This window comes from Acyrthosiphon pisum, chromosome X, assembly GCF_005508785.2.
Source record: "Acyrthosiphon pisum isolate AL4f chromosome X, pea_aphid_22Mar2018_4r6ur, whole genome shotgun sequence".
In the NCBI taxonomy this organism is placed as follows: Eukaryota; Metazoa; Arthropoda; class Insecta; order Hemiptera; family Aphididae; genus Acyrthosiphon; species Acyrthosiphon pisum.
Window position 1 is genome coordinate 110,763,527 of NC_042493.1, and position 13,898 is coordinate 110,777,424.

A 13,898-nucleotide genomic window follows, 5' to 3' on the forward strand; every position below is an offset into this window, starting at 1 on the left:
AAAAACCCTTGGAAAGTGGCAATAATGGATATCCAGGAATAAGTTTTTCATCTAAAATTAAATATGACAAAAAAAAATAATAGTATTATAATTTATACATACTAAATAACAAAAACTATTATTTGGTGTAAACTGTATCAATTATAACATAATATATTGAACTAATAATTGTTTAATTAAGAGTTATTACCTTCAGTTAATTCTTTTTCAGACATTTTAATCCAATTTTCAATTGTATTAATTAACCTAAAAATATTGATAAATATGTCATATTACATTTAAAATCATTCTATTACATACTTAAAATATACAAAAAACATACTTTGGACCATGTGTTTTTACGTGTTCCAGTATTTCTTCTTCAAAATACCCTGTATTTTTAACGTCTCTAAATGAAAAAATATAAACATATAAAAATTAATAATATTTATTATGATGAAGTAGAAATAATGGATATTCTCAAAAGGGCTTTTTTAAAATGTCAATTAACTAGTAAATTTAATATTGGAGTGTTTTAAATCCATGCACAGACTGCATAGTGGTAAATGATAATTGGCGATAATTGGTAAATCATTTTTTTTTCTGAGAGTCAACCATTACTGTAAACTTATTATATTCAACATTGTCTCAGACTTTCTAAACTAAGAATATTGCACGCAAAACTGCAAAACAGAAGGAATTTTAAATTTCCTAAAGCAGCCTTCATGTTATAATATTATGTTCATTCAAAATCTCCCAATACATATAAATTATTTAAAATAGTATTCAACATATCAGTGTTTATTTTGGCTCGTAAGAGAACATTTTCATGTGATAAGAAGTTAATTGACTTATATAAATTACCTATATAAACTTTTTATTTTTCCTAGTTTAAAAAATTTGTAAAACTATCTCAATGGGTCAAAATTTTGTTGGCATTTGTGTTTCAATTCAAGGAGATTGATAAACCTATTTTTATAAATGACAGTTATTTTAAATAATATTAATTAAAATTAAGAACATTTGATATTGATTTTTTTTATCACCTTCTTTAAAAAATTCTGCAAACGCTGCCATTGTGAAAAATTATTATTCAAATTTCTGAATGTATAGAATATAAGGGGTCACCAATTGATATTTTTGAAGGGCCACATTAAGAATCTGGAAATTGTTTGTGGGCCATCAAAATTGCAGATATCGATAATAAAGTTAATAAATTAATCAACTTTTATTAAGTAGTCAAACTAAAGTTACTGTGAAATTTTTGGAGGGCTACATTAAGAATCTGGAAATTGTTTGCGGAGTATCAAAATTGCAGATGTTGTGATAAATTACAACACTAGAACATATATTAACGGATTATACTTTTTTTTCTCATTTACAGGCCAGATAAAAATAGTGTTTGGGGTGCTATTTAGTGTCCCCAGGAATCTACTTTAATAGCATACATAAATATATTAAAATTAGTTTCATATTATACAACTTGAATAACCCTGAAAAGTAAGCTATAAATTAAACAATAATTTTTTCATAACTTTAACACGTTGACTGCGTACTGACGCCAATTGGCGTCATAAGTATCATTCAGCAACGCGTTTGACGCCAAATGGCGTCTAATATAGATTTAAAATAAATGGTTTAAAATTCCCTACGCGTGGCTGAATATTATTTTATAATTATTTAGCGCGGATTAAACGCATGTTTTTAAAGATGTATACATACGTCGTTATGAGCAGTTTCTTTATTTTTTTTAAAATTTATTTAGTTTTTACTTTCATCATACACACTGGGTGAAAACAGCAAAAAGACATACGCAGTCTACGTGTTAATATAACTTTTACATTAACTCAATTATAAATGGAAAAAAGTATTTAACCCTTTGACTATTGCTGTTGCGTATACACGACAGCACTAAACATCACTGAGATCCTGTTATTTAGTATTCAATTTCTTATTATTTACAGCAAAAAGAATGGAAATGTCCAATCAAAAAAACAATTTCCAATAAATTCAATTTAATGCAGTGTAGCCAGTTATAGTCATATTTTAATACAATAGCCAAAGGGTTAACAAATCTGTTTGGTTTTAACTAACGAATTATTCATGTTTAACATATTTGTCATTGACTGCACAACTTTGATCAGAGCCATTTCGTTGTAAACACGAGAGTTTTCTTTTGCAAGCTTTTGACCTTGCTGGGAATCAATTCCAGCTACATTATAATATGGTTCCCTCACCAATATCAGTCCTGGAACAATTATAAAATACTAATATTGGAGTAAGTATAAAAATGCATATTCACCACCTTGTATTGATACTAGAAGTTGTAATAAATTTGAATCATTGGGTGAACATAACTCAACACCATGACCAAAACAAGTACCCAAAAGACTTAGGCATACTTTTCCATCTTCGTATAGATTTGGATTCAACCGGTCGTCACAATAACTATAATAATGACAGAGTGGAGGTTGGATTGGATATGTGGGCGGAATTTTAACGTCAAATAGAAACAAACCACCAGCATATGGAGTTTTTTCTGGTCCTCTAATCATTAAAGAAAACAAATCCTAAAATAATAAATAATTAAGCTACAAATAGAGAAATAATTATTATTTTGTCAACTTCTTCTAACTATTATTTAATATTGCTAAATTAATAAGCTAATTTAATTTTATATTCATAAAAGTAATATATTATTAATTACCATACGATTTTCAAAAGTTTTCACCCAAATTCCTGCCGGTAAACTTTTTTGAAGTATTTGAATGTCTTTGGCAATAACTTTTGGTACCCAAAGATTTAAATTATCTTTATCATTGATATATTTGTGTGAATTATCCATAAGTGTTTCTACTACATCAAAAACTGTAAAATAGAATAGATAAAATTTAAAACCATTTTATTTTTTTGACTTCATATTTTAATATTTAAACTTTCATAAAATGCGTACGGCCCTTTTCACATAGATGCGCATTGTATGTATGAGTTGCACAACTTTTGGGTAGACATTAGTTAAATTAATAAGCGCCACTAAATGGAAAACGCAACATTATTGGGGTGGCGCATATAGTGATGTAAAATTACCGTAATTATCTTTTGAGAGAATATTTGGTAATTTTCTTTTTCTTCAATAATTCATTTATTGAACCCATAGAAATCCACATCATAAACATTATTTAAATAATTACCTATATGTTTTATATAGTATGAATGAAGTAGGTATTATAATTGATAATTTATAATTCTTGGTGTAGTTAACAAGTGACAACTATAATAATTATGTAGGATTAGTAAGTATAAAATTATTATAAATATAAAATAAGCTATTATTAATGTATTTAATGCTTGCTACTATACTATAGTCAATAGATAACTAGAATAATACTTAATTCAATACAGTTTTAAAGTAAACCTTTTTGTTGTTGTATGTTTGTTAAATGTAAAAATAACTTGTGAAATGTCCTTTTAACCCGTCGTTGGTATCGCTATGCAAAGTCCCGTCATTGGTATTGAGTGAGCGCTGCGCTCACCTCGTTGTTTTTCCATCATTATTTATTATATAATGAATATAAAATATTGAAACCAACAACAAATTATTAATAGTTTAATCTTTTACAAAAAATGTTCTTACAATTTTTCTTGATTATAAATTGTTAACCACTAAAGATTAATTTATAATTTTGTATACATAATTATATAATAATATAATCATTATCATTCATCTTCGCCCTAGTGGTTTGGAATATTTTGCTGATTATTATAAAGTGCCCATATGAATGTTGTGTGCTCCTTAAATATAGGTTTTGAGTTTTTGAAAACGTATTGGGTTGACCTATTGAGTAAGTGCAACGCTCAATTTATGGATATTAACAACATTGCACGTCGATATCTAATCAAGAATTATTTATAAAATTATTATAGTTATAAAATTATATTTAAACATGTGTGGATTGAAGATATAAATAGTATCAGATGAATCAAGTAATAAATAAATAAGTGGATCTCAAAATACTAATAAGGTGAGCGCCGCGCTCACATCGCGACCACTGACGGGTTAATAATAAATTATAAAATTATATACATAAGAAAAATTGATGATGTAACTTCATGTGATTCACATCACTATTCACATTGACAATATACATTTTTATTTATAATTTAAATAAAAAAAAGAAAATTACCCGGTAATAATTTGCAAAAGAATATTCTCTTATCGCATCACTAGGCGCATATAAACTGAAACCCATGGGTATAATACATGACTGTGTGAAACGTGTTTAATAGGACACCAAAAACGTATGATTGTCTCTACTATACAAACCGACATTTAGGCTATTTTATTCTACTTAAAAAAATATTAACCGTAGGGCGTAAAGCTTACCGCAATTGCTTATATTTTTATCATTTTCTATACACAATGAAATGTTCAAAATATTTAGACTATTTTAAACTATTCATATCATGAATATAGTTCCATATAATTCAGCAGTTAGATTTATATTCAATTTATTTGGAAAAAAATAGTTCAAACTACCGGATTAAGAAATAATTAATTATGTTACAAATTAAATATTAGCCTTAGAAATTTTTGATCTCTTAAACGTATAATTGTTTTTGTGTATACAACAGCGAATGGTTTTATACAATTTAACATACCCAATATGCCACATACTCAAAACTTTGTTTAAAGCAGTTAAGCTATTTGTTTTCATAAAATTATTTTTATTTTTTACTAAAATTGATTTAAGATTTTTAATATGAAATAATTGGCTGTGGGAAATATATGATGTAAACATTCTGTTATGTAATATAAATGTAATGTAAATTGAGAAGTGATTTCCTTCTTTGATTAACAACGTCAGAAATGTTTCATGAATAATAAAAAAATGTTCTAAGATTTTAATTTATATGTAGTACATAAAAATATAGGAATTCATAGTCTGTACAAACCTCCAGCTTCTTTGGGTTTTGTTATACTTTGGTTATATTCTGGTTTGGTTACTTCGTATACTAGTTCTGTATCCAATGCGCTAAAATGACATTCAGTAGAATGTGGTTCCATTACTGGAAGTACAGATGCTGGCTCAGTAACATCCATTATTTCTAGACTAAAGTTATCGCTTTCATCTTTTGTATCACAATTTTTTATTATTCCATACTTAGAAAGATATAATTCATTGGAAACAAGTTTAACTTTATTTATGAAATCTGACACAAACTGTTTTAATTTAGTTACACTGTCCTATAAATAAATAAGTAATTAGTGTCGTGTTGCTTGAAAAATTGTTTAATTTAATGCTTAATTCAATGGACCAATTATTGACCACTAAATCATGTTTAAGGATAGCTAGACTATTCATGGACTATTCATTAAATGTTTAGTGATTTATTATGCAACTTTGCATAAATCAATGCAATATAAAATACTAATTAATATGAACTTAAATACTATTTCAATTATTTACTTTAATTAAAGTCTCATATGACAGTTCTTCTTCTTCAACTAATTCTCTTTCTTCTCTCTCTTTAATATCTGTAAAAATATACATTGGATTATAAAATAAACTTACCATAGATCATATTATATCAAGAATGGAGTCATTATTGATCATGATATGTAAATATGAAAATTTTAACCATCTGACTTATTATTACACAACAGTTACGTATATCATACAATACATAAACTATCTATTAATTAATTTGAAATAATTTGATTCTATGACAAAATTACTTGGTGACTCTGTCCAACGCGAGGCGTTCTACAGCCGATACTACAAATTTATTTGGTGCGCTATACCTACACACCCATAGGAATGCAGTTTTTGTGTGTGAAAGTTACCCAAAGTATACCCTTTTGATTGCTAGAGTCGGCTGGGGGCAGAGTCACCACCATCAGTCCGTTTGGCATGAATTATAATATCATACACATATATAATATAAATCCCGTGGTCTAAGATATTAAAAACAATAAAATATAATACCTATTCTTGAGATTATTTTGTTTATTAATTTTGAGATATTATCCATGAGATCCTTGTACCATGTTTCTATTTCTTTTTCTTTTTCTTTACATTCTGAAGTTGGCAAACACGAACTGACGTTAAATCCTGACCTATGTATCAGTATACCATTTTATATTTAAAATCATTTAAATTTAATCGAGAAATTACCTATATTGTTCCAAAGCTTTTTTCAATTTAAGAACTTTATCTGTGTCACAATTTTGTTTAACAGCATCTAGAAATAAATTTATACATGTAGCAGATTGCTCTAGTAATTGGACTAATAGGCTTGCATAATTCTGCTCATTGTGTACTTGGTCACAGTTTTTACTATATAACATATACAAATAAAATAAGAAAACAAAATTACTTGGATTAATATAGCATTAAGAATATATATTTTGAATAAGACATATACAATTAAATTCTGTGCTTAAATTATTTTATGCAACAAGATTGTAATGTTTTCATGGTTATTTAGGTCATTATAACTTAGCTAAATATAGGTTTAACTTACTTAGATGATCCAGAACTGGTTATACACATCAAATCTTTAGATAAGTGATCTTCAACAGCAAGAGGTGCATCATCATCTTCATCCTCATATTCTTCATCTTTAAAATTGAAGACATCATCATCTTCATCCTCATATTCTTCATCTTGAAAATTGAAGACATCATCATTTAGTTTGACAACAAATAATTCTTGTGGCCAACATTCGGTTTTTTCCCCATTAACCCACATCACTAAGATCTAAACAATTAAAACAGTACACGAATATTAATGTTAACAATTTACACAAATATATTATTATTTAATAAATTGTATAAAAAAATTACCCTGCCATCAGGCCTTGTACTTAATACTTTTCCAGCAGTTAAGATATTTAAATCTGGGTTTGTATCAGGATTAACATGTATAATAAGACAACCAGATTCAAAATGGAAATCCGGATGACCACGTAAGTCATATGCACTAACAAAAGTCTTTTCAATAGGATTTGGCCTAAAAATCAGTTATATTAGATTCAGTAATGGTTTTAAGAAATATTAATACAATTAATTCATACAATGATGGATTTTCAGGATTAACTTTAAACCATTGTATATGAGCAGTGTGTCTATGGTCCATAGATTCTACAACACCATAAACGTCAGATGCAGGACTTTTTTCAGTAACAAAATTGCCAGGAAAAAGCTCAAGGTCATCAAGATTTCGTACTGGGTAGAGATCAGTGGAAGAAAGTCCAGTTTCTTTGGTACCATCCTATAAAACAAATAGCTTTGAAATAAACTAAAAGATACTGGATATTATATTATATAAATATTAAATAAACTAAGCATTTTAAATGATCCTAATTTTTCATTTATGACCTTAAGTTATGTTCTGCAGTTTATTTTCCACATGTTGTGCCCCAAGCAGAATCCCACTTTTTACATTATATTATGTGTTTTTGTGATAAGTCATTGATGATTTGGTATTAATTATAGTGGGGAATCTCCATGTTAAGATCATGCAAACCAAAAACTGAATTTGGTCAATCCTTGGCATATAAGAGTAGACACATAGATTTTAGAGTATAAAAATGTATTCAATTACATACCTGCCATATAACATCTACCATAGTTTTTGTGTAGCAAATCTCAACTACGACTTTGGAATTTGGTTTGGTTTTTACTTTAGGTATATTGAATTGTTTTCTTTTTTTAATTAATGATTTCCACATACGGTTCCTTTTTAGTCTGCTCGATTTTAATGTATGTACACAACTATTGCCTAAAGAATATATTAGCAATTTATTTCAATTTTATAAAATAGTTTAATATATATATTATAATAAATAATAAATTTGTAGAATAGATTACTCAGAAACATTTTTTTTTTTAACATGTACACCTTATATTTACCATTTATTCAAACAATGATTGTTTATTTTATGTGTTCTTAAAAGACCATACTTTCAAATATAAAGACTATTTTATAATATTTAAAGATTTATCAATAGTGATGTATTTTTTAGGTTCCAAACCCCATTGCATACCTATTACATAATACATATTATATTTTAAAGAGCCGGTATGGCAGTATACTATTGTTCTTATTACATAAAATACCTACAACCCAGAAACTAATTAATATTTTTTTTTTTAAATACCGTTTAAATTTTAAACACACCAACATTTAAGCATTCTAACATTTTTAAACTGTAAAAATATAAATGTTAATATGAAAAAAAATTGTTCAACCACTTGAATGTTTTAAAAGTTGTCTAAAACCCAAGAATTAAAAAAAAAAAAAGGTGGGCAAATGAGTGTCGCTCTGCTGTACATTAGGTTACAAGTGGGGATAACTGTAATGGATGGTATTAAATTTGAATTCAATAATATAATATCATTGCATAAGAAAAACGATTCTGAGCGAATACGGTCAGTCAGCCTATGATATTACTTAGTATATTTGATGATATTGTTGTGAATAAAGTAAATTATGCATATCCTATTTACGTGGAACCTCGTTTTAAATTTTCAATCATTAACTATAAAAGTTGAACATTTTATACATTTTTAACTACAAAATAAATATTAAATTTTAAATTTGATAAATTTTGTCAAAATTGAACTTTAAATGCTATATATTTTTTATATTTTTCATCTGCTATAGTAACAATATATCAGAAGCCTTATATTAATTTTTTTTCTTTTGATAAAGGTAGACAAACTTAATAAGTATTTGTATATAAGAATATGAGGAATCTTGTATTACATTCTCATATCTTAGATTTAAATAGACATTTTTATATGTATTTCTAACTCAAAATAATTTGCACTTCTTCGTGAATTTTATGTATCTTGTCAATATTTGAACTTTAAATGCTTATAAAAAAAAAAGCAACTAAGGATTTTTAATTTGTCTTTGAAACAATATATTAGGAGCCTTTAAAAAATACTTGATAAAACATAAATATTTAGAAAAATATAATTTAAAAATAAAATATTTTTATTATTTTACCGGTTGTGCTTGTAGATGGTTTAGATTCACATTTTTTGGATAGTAATTTAAATTTATATTTCTTATTTAATATTCTTTCATTTATTTGTGATAGACCAGCTGAAACGTTTGTACTTGGTCTATTTTTTGTACCTATAAAACAATATTCAATAGCATATTAATTTTTCTGATATTTACACTATATTACATAATAAGATTGATTTAGAAAAAATATAATTCATTGTTTAGTTAATAAATTTTTATTGGCAGAGTAATTTTATTTGAAAGTAGAGAAATTAATAAAAAGTACAGATATAAGTTTAAAATTGCATAAGTTGAGATTTATTCAATTAAATTGACTTTTCTTTAAAAAATATTTTGGCAAAGCAATAGGATGTGAACTTTTTTATGGTTTTTTGGTACCTAAAAGTTTGTTGGGGTGCTTATCTTTATTAGTTTTACTATGTATTGAACCTGATCCAATGTTAAAAGCTTCTGTGCATTTAGATTGCCACTGTTTCATTGTCATCAAATTATCGGTATCTTTAATTGTATACCAATGTGTTTGTCCCACTTGAATTGGACTCGACCCAAATAGATGAATAGTTTTTAGTCTAAAAATATAAAAACAGTTAAAACTATTCCATAATAAAATAAATAATATAAAACTATTTATTTGCATTTATGCATAATAATATCCACATTACAATACCATGTTATACACATTAATTTTTTCAACATATCATTTACATACAGTGTACAATTTTATGTTCACTTTATTCTTTATAATATTAAAAAAATAATGATATTACTAACAATAATTACAAAAACAAAATGATTCTGAACCAAACTTTTTAAAATTAAACTTTATTTAAATAACGTAAACAATTTCTCTCTCCACCAAGTGTTGACGAAATATTCATCATAACAATCATTTATTATTATACTAATATTCTTTTATTGTATTAATGGGTTATCTGGAAATTAATTCAGAAGTTGTAAGACATATTTATAATGTATTTACAAGGAGTAGTTAGGGTAAGTGGTTGATTACTCTAAGAACTACATTTAAGGTGCAAACATTTTGAATATGGGTAATAGAAAAATATCTTAATAAGTGTTATATGTATTTTATAAATAATTTGTTGACTCTTTATTTGGAAAAAAATATGGTATTTATGAAATAGTAACTTATGTTCTAAAATCCACAATTGTAAAAAATATTAAATTATTTTTTTATTGCGTTACAATCCCGAAACTCCAAATAATCAGTTATTATATAGGAGGGATTGCCGTTGTCAGTAGGATCTTATGACGTCATGCGTGATTTTAAATATATCATAACTCGATAACTATTTAACGCAAAAAAAAAAATTGTATTGCTACCATTTTAGTAGTCATATTTTTTGTGATTTTTTAAATAAAAGTAAATATTGAGTGTTATATGGTCCTTTAAGATATAAGTAACATGAGTAATGAAAGATGGACAGTGGAAAATGGAGAAAGTGCTGCCACAGTACATGTTCAATTAATAAAAATAAGAACCTATTGCTAACTGATTAAAATGTCTTTGTTAATTTAATATTACCAAATCTATATTCTAAATCTATGAGTACGAGGCTAAGGTCAACCAACATATAATAAGGATATATAATATACAATAACTTGGTATTTATCATGTTCGTATTTAACAAATACATTAATATTAATTTTTAATTTGTATTTACTTTTTCAAATTATCACCAGTGACTAATTTCTCTGGCCAATATTCTTCACGCGGCTTTGTTCTACTTGGTACTTGGCAGTACCATTTAACTTCAACTGATGATACAGTAATATCTTGAATATAAACTTTGACCCACTAAAAATATGGATGGTATATACAGTATGATGGGAAAATCAAAACTCATTTATATAATTATTTTGTTTAATTACCTTGGACCCAAATTTATAGCTGAAATTCTTCTTATAATTGTACAATAAACATTTCATTAGATTACTGATCGTTAAAAATTTTGCACTTTCTAAGGAATCTAGACGCATTTTTAATTTTTGCCCATGATAAAATTCACTCTCATGCATGAAAAAGCTCTAAAATTTTAAAACATTGGAATTAAAAGAAATTTGTTGAGCTATTTTATAAATGGTAATAAATAGGGCTTGGATTTAAAGCACAATAAATAACAAAAAAATCATAAAATTGTTTGAAAAAAGAAAAAAAAGTATGACCAACAATTAACTTAAATTAGGTATAAAATTGAATAAAAAAAGAAAAATTAATTTAAATTTAAAAATAATTAACTACTATGTATTTTTTTAGATTTTTGCAACGAAAACAATAATAACCTAATAACCATTTAGTCTGTATTTCGGATGAAAACATTTCTTAATAATTAAATAAAATTTTTTTATTACTAAAACATAATAATCATATTAAAATACCACTGCTGGAATATTTGCAAATAAGTAATAAAAAAGCAAAAACAGTATTTACATAGAAAAAAGCAAAAATAAATTGATTTATTTGGGATTAGAATGCCATGAAACAAATGCATGGTTAAAAATTAGATTTCTATCTCATACATAAAAAAAGAATCATAATATGCTTTAAAATCAGAGCACTAGTAATAAATAATACAATAAATAATTAATAAGCAATAAAAAGGAAATGTATAAAAAAATTTTTTTGGAAATTCGTATTTTTCCATATTAGAATAATTAATATAAAAGTTGACTTACATCACTTGTAGATAGACTAATGAAGTGTCGTCTAGATGGATTCTCTAATGTGAAAATAGATCCATCTTGTGAAACAAATGTAACTTTACTTTTGACCATTTTAACTTTACCAATCCATGATTCATAAAAAACCGAGGAAACAATTGTTAAGTGCTATAAATAAAATATAATAATCAACAAATTATACTTCTAAAATTTGTAGTGATAAATTAACTAAAAACTGTTATTATGTATCAAAATAACATTTGATATTAATAAAAAAAAATTTTCCATTTTCTACAACATACAAGATGGGCATTATACATACTTTATAACACTTGACATTACACTAATAGAATACAAATTATATACTTATTATAGAAAATATCTAAAAGATCTACAAAATAATAAAATTGGTATATGAGATAGTTAGATAATTTAAAGAATACAAGAACTGATTTTATTATGATATATATTTGTATCACATTATTTAGTCATCGATTATTTCTCACACAAATAGTGGGAATATATAGTTGAATATTCATGTAATTTGATGAATTCAAGTATTCCGTATTCATATATAATTATCGAATACATGAGTCATGAGAACCCGGCTTTAGTATAAAAATAAAACATTATTGCTTAAGCAAAAAAATATATTTAAATTAAAAGAACTTTAATTTATTTATTTAAATATTTGTGATGAGCAACGACATAATTTTGTGTATCAATATCGTTCTGATTTTTCATTTATTGTATCGCGATATTGTAAGCTATTGTAAGTTGTACGATATCGTTATTGTTTCGAAAATATTTTTAAATTATTTTAAATATTAACATCTTTGCCATCATTAGTTATTACTTATTAAAATGAATAATTAATATAAATATTGAATTAATCATAATTATTTCTTAATTAAAAAATTTGCTTTACATGGCTAGTTAAAGATAAGAAAAAAAACTTGTTACAATAATTCCCGATATAAAATTGGGTATAATATCAATGTCAAAAATTTATCACAATATCGACATTGTATCAAATTATCGATATTGTTGCCCATCACTTGTAAATATAGCTGCCTAATTTTTAAAATATTAAATATGTACATACTTTTGAGGGAGTAAAGTTTCGGTAATTGATATTTTCTATTATTTTGTTGGTATTAACTATTTTTACCGTGGCATATATATCAATATTTTCACAAAATCCAAATTGACTTCGCTTGCCTTCACTAACTTTTCGTACTATGTCACTAAGCTTTAATAATCGATCCATTAACACAACCTAGGATATTAAATAACCAATTAGTTTCAAAACATTTAAGCTGTTGATATAGGTATGGGTAAACTACTTTATCATAAGATATAATTTCTTCAGCACCATTTGGATGCCAGATCACTGTCATCTCTGTTCTGTTCATCATTAAAACCAAACCATACTTTACTAGACCAGTATTTGAAGACACCGTGGCCACTTCATCATCTCCAGAGAACTTTTCATAATCATTCTCCATTATTTTAATACACCTTATAATACGTAAATAAAAGTAGGTCGGTTGAAAATACCTACACCGGCTTACATCAACGCACAATGTATGTTATTGTTTTTATCCAATAAAAGTTGGAAACACGCGACTTAATTATTTAAATTTATAGAAATTCTTTTTTTCCAATCTGAAAACAAATTCTGTTCTAAATTAAAATGATTCATACCTATAGAAATACTGATTAACGTTATAATAAGTTTTTTAAGTGATGCAATGAGTGATCATATGGTAACATTTATATGACATTCTCAACCAGTAATATCAAACTACAAGGCACAAATTAAGATATACTAGATACGCAACAAACCTGGGATAAGTGAAGCCGCACCTTCTTACGTCGCGAGACAACTAGCGCTTCATTGGATTTTTCTGTGTTGACCGGGATAATAAGGAACTAAATGACAATAGTTCATTATTCTCCCGGTTAACACAGAGCAATCCTATAAAGCGCTAGTAATCTTGCCGCAACGTAAGAATTTATTGCGTCGAAATATGAGTTGATATAAGGCACTGCGTTCCGTATCCAGTATATTTTAATTCGTGCTAAAATCTCTAACAGCACACAAGGCTTCATTTATGTATTTTTATACATGTGTTACATACCATATTTATAACCATAACAAATATAATGTATTAGTAGTGCAACTAATATAATATA

At 26.1% G+C, this 13,898-nt stretch overlaps 1 protein-coding gene across 1 annotated transcript in view; it reads right to left on the bottom strand.

Moving 5' to 3' along the window:
- LOC100574674 ((E3-independent) E2 ubiquitin-conjugating enzyme UBE2O-like) overlaps nt 1–13,898 on the bottom strand; it is a 33,561-nt gene that overhangs the window by 12,621 nt on the left and 7,042 nt on the right. Inside the window, exons 3-23 of the mRNA XM_029485399.1 lie at nt 13,046–13,367; nt 12,805–12,978; nt 11,715–11,867; nt 10,911–11,066; nt 10,703–10,836; nt 9,450–9,589; nt 8,997–9,128; nt 7,591–7,763; nt 7,057–7,253; nt 6,827–6,992; nt 6,505–6,740; nt 6,156–6,317; nt 5,967–6,097; nt 5,448–5,515; nt 4,933–5,224; nt 2,687–2,847; nt 2,285–2,549; nt 2,074–2,227; nt 323–388; nt 191–246; nt 7–51 (exon numbers count right to left, since the gene is read on the bottom strand). Coding sequence (XP_029341259.1) covers nt 7–51; nt 191–246; nt 323–388; nt 2,074–2,227; nt 2,285–2,549; nt 2,687–2,847; nt 4,933–5,224; nt 5,448–5,515; nt 5,967–6,097; nt 6,156–6,317; nt 6,505–6,740; nt 6,827–6,992; nt 7,057–7,253; nt 7,591–7,763; nt 8,997–9,128; nt 9,450–9,589; nt 10,703–10,836; nt 10,911–11,066; nt 11,715–11,867; nt 12,805–12,978; nt 13,046–13,207 — 3,223 coding nt within the window. The 5' untranslated portion in view covers nt 13,208–13,367. The remainder of the gene's footprint in view (nt 1–6; nt 52–190; nt 247–322; nt 389–2,073; nt 2,228–2,284; nt 2,550–2,686; nt 2,848–4,932; nt 5,225–5,447; nt 5,516–5,966; nt 6,098–6,155; nt 6,318–6,504; nt 6,741–6,826; nt 6,993–7,056; nt 7,254–7,590; nt 7,764–8,996; nt 9,129–9,449; nt 9,590–10,702; nt 10,837–10,910; nt 11,067–11,714; nt 11,868–12,804; nt 12,979–13,045; nt 13,368–13,898) is intronic.